The sequence below is a fragment of the Alligator sinensis genome, unplaced genomic scaffold (assembly GCF_000455745.1).
Source record: "Alligator sinensis unplaced genomic scaffold, ASM45574v1 scaffold900_1, whole genome shotgun sequence".
Taxonomy (NCBI): Eukaryota; Metazoa; Chordata; order Crocodylia; family Alligatoridae; genus Alligator; species Alligator sinensis.
The window spans coordinates 380,665-386,579 of NW_005842882.1; the positions used below are offsets into that span (position 1 = coordinate 380,665).

The 5,915-nt window shown below is 55.6% G+C and overlaps 1 protein-coding gene across 3 annotated transcripts in view; it reads right to left on the minus strand.

The window, feature by feature from the left end:
• The window catches only part of AP3B2 (adaptor related protein complex 3 subunit beta 2), a 54,469-nt gene that overhangs the window by 17,419 nt on the left and 31,135 nt on the right, over positions 1-5,915 (minus strand). For all 3 annotated transcript variants that reach the window (XM_006035857.2, XM_014525800.2, XM_025192022.1), the window contains exons 11-17: positions 5,503-5,574; positions 4,868-4,930; positions 3,709-3,841; positions 3,045-3,154; positions 1,821-1,997; positions 918-1,104; positions 559-677 (exon numbers count right to left, since the gene is read on the minus strand). In XM_006035857.2, coding sequence (XP_006035919.1) covers positions 559-677; positions 918-1,104; positions 1,821-1,997; positions 3,045-3,154; positions 3,709-3,841; positions 4,868-4,930; positions 5,503-5,574 — 861 coding nt within the window. The remainder of the gene's footprint in view (positions 1-558; positions 678-917; positions 1,105-1,820; positions 1,998-3,044; positions 3,155-3,708; positions 3,842-4,867; positions 4,931-5,502; positions 5,575-5,915) is intronic.

Consider the following 5,915-nt stretch of genomic DNA (forward strand, 5'->3'; position numbering starts at 1 on the left):
GGGAGACAACGACACAGATGGACATGGATGATGACACCAGTAGGGACAGGTGTTTCCATGGGAGCCTGAATCTTGCTCTCTGCTAAGCTTTGAGCCACGTGATTTCACAGCAACACGTCAAAGCACACACATCACACGCTTAAGGCTGCCAACAGGTCAGCACCACACAAAGCAAGAGGTAGAGGAGAATGGAAAAAGGCACTGCAAACTGCAACCAGCACACAGAACCACCTCTATCAGCTCTCCCAGCAGCCCAATGTGGCTGTCGGTGAGGGAGATGCTTTCCTCCTGCAAGCAAGGGAGAGCCCGGTTATGGTTGCCAATCACTCTGCCAACACCTGCCCTGCCTCTCCCACTGTCTGCCTCAGGATAAGCTCTGCTCATAGCCTGGAGCCTGGCCAAACTGGCCCTCTGCTCTGGTAACAAGGGGCCCAGGAGTCCACCTGCTAGCAAGGCCATGATGCTGTAGCAAACTCCCAATCTCCCAGTCTGCACGTGCATGTTATAGGCAAGACTGTGACATCAGCCCCCAGCCCTGGAGCCCGGCCTGCACAGCACCTCCACGTTCCGCACAGATGGGTCAGGGGCCTCATCCGGCCAGTCAGGTAGCTCCTGGTAGCCCACAGCTTTGGCATTGAGGAGGTGCGAGAGCGAGCCCAGCTGGAAGTGGTCCCGATCTGTGGGAAGAGGTAGTGGTCAGTGGGTGGTTATCATGAGGACTGCTACTTCCCCCAGGCTGCTCTCCTCACCCCCACAGGGCATTGCTTGCTTCCAGAATAGATCCATGTGTGCTTGTCTATGTCCCAGCTCCTCCCTGAGAAAAACAGGCTTCTCTTTCCACAGCTCAGTCCCCAGTGCCAGACTCAGATGCTCAGTCCCCATAGCTCCTGCTCCACCCAGATGCTGGCTCTCTGTACCTTTGAAGGAGGACTCCAGGATGGGGGCGGGCTTCTGGGCCAGGAAGAGCTTCTTGGCGTACTTGTTGAGGGCTCCGCTCTTCTCTGTGGGCACGATGAGCTGGCGGATGAAGCGGGCCCTGTCTCGGATGTCGTAGTTCTGGTCGTACTTGGCCAGGTTCAGCACGTACTGGGTCAGCAGTTTGCTCTGCACCAAGGACCACTGCTCTCAGAACCTGCTCTGGGCCTGCATAACTCTGACCAGTTGAGTGGACTAAGCCCCCTCCCCATGGGGATTCCCCTCACTCCACAGAAGAGGCCTGGAGTCTAGGATAGGGGGTTCAATTTGCCCAAGGTCAGGGACGAAGTGATGGGAGCCGACCTTACTAGGTCTCCAGATTGCCTGGCTCTGCCCATGCACACACACACTATTGCTTCTCATTTATGCCTTTGGGCTGGGCCTGCCCTAAGCACTGGGCCCCTGGGCCCCATTCTGCAAGGTTTTCAGCACCCTCCACTTTGTTTAGGGCCTAGTTTCTCTCACGGTCAGACCCACCACTGGCATGATATAGTGTGGCATGGCAACTACCATAGGAGGTTTCTTTTAAAGAGGAGTGCCCCAGTGTGCCCAGAAGCCAGGGAGGGGCCAGGCTCCCTGCAATGCCTATGCGGAGTGCCCTGCTCTCTTGCTCAGAGCAGGGACTTGTGGATCTGTTCCAGCTGGCAGGGTGGGGTCATGGACAGCAGTAACAATGTCCGGGCAAGCAAAGGGTGAGGCTCCTGCAGAGGTCTCACTCATAGCTGAGTCAGTGCCATCGCCTCTGGGTGCTCAGAACCTACTCAGCACAGAGCCTGGTGCTCCTGGGAGCTGTTTGCTGCCTTGGAGCTGGTTGGGGCAAGGTGCTGGCCCAGCTCCCCCTTTACCTGCTTGGAGTTGGTCAGGTAGAGCTTGGCTGCCAGGTTGATGACCTGCAGCTTGACAATGTCCTCCTCATTGGTGAAGGACTTGGCCATCTTGCGCAGCACATCAGGCGCGATCTTAGGCACGTGCTCGCAGTACTCCCCAATCAGCCACAGGATGCTGGCCCGTGCCATGGGCACCTGCAGACACACACATACATACAGGGCACTGCTCACCCCAGCCCAAACCCTCCTTACTCACTCACAGTCACTGAGCCCTGACATTCAGCGACTGGGCAGTGCAGGCCCTGGAGGGTCATATGGAGGCCAAGAGCATCCCAGCTCCACATGGCCATGTCTGTGCTGATGCCTGCATGGCACAGCCCATCTGAGGCCTGACTACAGCCTACAGATGTTCTCCTGTTGGCTCTGTAGGCCAGAGTTCCTGCTAACTAACCCAGCCAGCCCCTTCTCAGGCTGGGCCCTGCCTGGGAGACATGCCTAAATGATTCCCAGAATCCTTTGCATTGTGCACAGAAAATTCTGGGACCCCTCTGAAACCCACAGCTGCTCATGACTGAAGGCACAGACCCTGGGAGGCAGGAACAAGGCAGAAATGTAGTCTGTCGGGAAGAGTTTTGCAGCCGTTTTGTAAGGGGGTAGCATGGTGGTCTCCATGCTGCTCCAGATATACTGTCCTACATGGGTGCTTGCCTGTGTCCCCATGGAGAAAGCCAGACAACAGGCCTGCAAGGTGCTGTCACTCCCAAAGGACACACACACACAACTTGGGGGATTGGGCCTTCCCAGTGCAAGAGGAGCCATACCAGGGAGCAAGTGACCCCAGCTGAGGTGGTACTGGCCTCACGAATCAGGGCCGGTCCCTCTCAGGGTGGGTGGGAGGCCACACTCAACCTGGCCAAGCAATGCTGGCAGAGGAAGGCCTGTTCTCATAGCATACAGGAGGATCTGAACTTGAGGCTCTGCAGAAGCTGAGGGACCCAGTTCACAGCCCCAGGCATCCAGTTACTGAGTCCAGGCCCCATGGGGTATGGGCCCCAGAAGCGGGGTAAGAGACAGCAGGCAGCAGCCTTTCCAAATGAGAGCAGTGTAAGACACAAAGGACAGTGCATTCTTGTACTGATCCCTGGGGTGCCTGTGGACCCAGCCCCTCCAGAGTCACTTCCCTAAAGCTGGACCCCCAGCCCCACAGCAGCGAGGACAACAGAGCTCTGAGCTAGGCTGTACCTGGATGTTGTCAGTCAGCTTGGCCATGTGCTTGATGATCTCACTATGCTGAGAGGGCTGCATCTGCAGCAGCTTCTTAATGACGACCACAGACTCAGCCACGACCAGTTCTGTGGGCAAGAACAAGCCCCACCCCACCTCTGAGTGTGGAGAGATACCCCTGCCTCCACCAAGATCAGCTTGGGTGAGACAGAGGCCTTCTACCTATGAACAGAGGCAGATGGTGATCCCTCCTGCCACAGACTCATGCCCTGTGAGTGGTGGAGACAACCCTCTCCTGCCAAACAGAATGAACAGAGGACTCCAACCCCCTGAATCCGTCATGGACTCAGCAACAGTCAGCCCTAGCATGAGCTGTACTTTTTTCCATTGAGGCTCTGAAGAATTATATTGCTCAGTGGGAACCAGCTTGGGCCATGCTCTGTAACACTGTGATGCCAACAACACCCAGCTGTAGGGCTTTAGTCAACAGGCTGTTTCAATCAGAGAAATAGCCCAGCCTCCTCACACCCTACAGGAGAAGATGGGGGCCTGGCAGCCACCACTGGTTGCTAGATCTTCCATTTTAAGGTCTGCTAAGCCCCGTGTCCCTCAGGTGCCCCATGGAAATGTCTGTCCTCTCTGCCCCTCACTGTTCCTCTGTGGCCGTGCCTCAGGCCCTCACCATCTCTGTTGGACAGGAGCTGGACCAGCCCATTTAGGCAGGTGTCTCGGACCTTCCCAATGTTGGTGGCGCAGCGTCCGATGGCCTGGATGGTGGCTGCCACAAAGTCCTTGTCCATGCTCCGGATGTAGGTCTGGGGACAGAGACAGGGCAGCTTTATCAGCATGTATAGGGGCAAGATGCTGCAGCAGCATCTTCTGGCACTGGCCCTGAGAGCTCAGACTAAGTGGAGCATGACAACCACTGTGACCAGCTGCAGGAATGTAGGCTGCTAGGAAAGCCCTGTTCTCACATACACTGTGTGCCTGGGAATCACCTTCCTCCCCTGGGACTGGTAGCCCCCCAGACCTTCTCCTCCAGGGGAGTTTTCATCCCCAGTCTTAGGGAACTCTAGCCAGCTGATTATTATGGACCTATTCACACCCTGACAACACTGAAAAGCACCAGTCAGGATCAGGCCTTACAGTGCCGGGTGCTGCACATACACACAAGATCCTGCCTCATACAGCTCACAGGAGACACAACAAAAGCACACACAGGCTTTCCCCCATTTCTCACAGAAGTACATCCATCTCTGCCCCCAGGCTGCAAAACCAAAGCAGCCAGATGTCGACTCCTCAGATCTGGTGGGGAAGAGTGGGCTAGGCTGGAGAAAAAACCCAGTTTGCAAATACAGCTGAAACCTCCAAGGACCTTCACAGGATTCCTTGGTGTTTAATGATGAACATGGCAACAGGCAAACCCCCCTGAGCCCACCCAGTCCAGCCAGCCCTCGCGGTCCTGGATGCTTCTGTCAGGAACATTCTGAGAGGAGCAGGTTTGGGTTAAATGAGTGGCACTGGCTTTCTGTGACCTTCTGCTGAATGGCCAAAGGCTCCAATGTGGATCTCTCAAACAGGTGCCACCACGGAGCTGTACTTTGGTTTCCACTTTACTGGGCATCAGTGAGGTTTCTCACTGCAGCAGGCACTGGGATCTCCTGCCAGGTTGTGAACGATTCCTCTCTGTCACCAGTAGGTGGCAACACATACAGGATCCTAAACCCCTCTGCTTTATTCCTGCCCTGACAGCATCCCTTCCCTCTCCGTCTCATTCACCTTCCAGAGAGCAGAGCTCTCCCATGCCCTGCTCCGCCAGCCAGCCCACAGGCCCACTGTACCTGGAACTCACGCAGGATAGTGGAGATGTTGGTTTCATTAGCAAGGTTCGTCAGAACTTCCAGCTGGGAGGAAGGGAAACAGGAGGGAATGAACAGAATTACTTTTAAAATGGGAAGCACTGTGTGTGTGTGTGTGTGTGTGTGTGTGTGTGTACACACATGCATATGTGCACACATGCATGAACCCACCTGTGGAAGTGGCACATGGCAGACGTACTTCCCCACATCCTCCTATCCCCAGAAAATGGCAGATACTTCCAAAGATCATGGAAGCATCAGAAACCACCTGGTGTGGCCATACTGAACAGGTGCTCAACACACAAGAGACAACCACTGCCTACAAGACCTACGGGCAGAGGTCTCCTATGGCAGGGGTGTTTCAGTAGCTTGATGGTCAGAGAGGCCTATGGCCTACGAAGGAGGTACTGTACACTGAATCAGAGGTGGTTCAAGCACCTACTTTGAATGCCTTCAAGAGGAAATTGGATGTTTATCTTGCTGGGATCCTACGACCCCAGCTGACCTCCTGCCCTTGGTGCAGGGGGCTGGACTCGATGATCTTCCAAGGTCCCTTCCAGCCCTAATGGTCTATGAAATCTATGAATACAGGCCAGGTGCCCCAGCACTGGACTCACCTTGAGGATCTTAATCTGGGTGGGGTCCGTGGACCGGATGTAGAAGCTCTTCAGATAAGGCTCGAACATCCCCTGCACAGACAAAGCCAGTGGCGTTAGCAGCATCCTAATCCCCGTACTGGGCACCACCTGGGGTCAGCCAGGGGCTAAAGTTGAAGAGCTAGCAAGAGCATGAGGTAGGCCCAATGAATTTAGCACTGGGCACTCTGGGAGCCAGTATGGCAGGAGTCAGGGAGGGTACCACACTGGCATACCACAGCAGGGTTCCTACACCTGGTGCCAAAATTACTCAGGAGGAAGGGACCAGACACCAACTCCAGGGTCTTGGGGCAGGTCAGCTCCTATCCACATACACACAGCTCCCAGCCTAGCTCAACTCATGGGGGGAGGGGGGGGGGGGGGGGGCGGAGGGG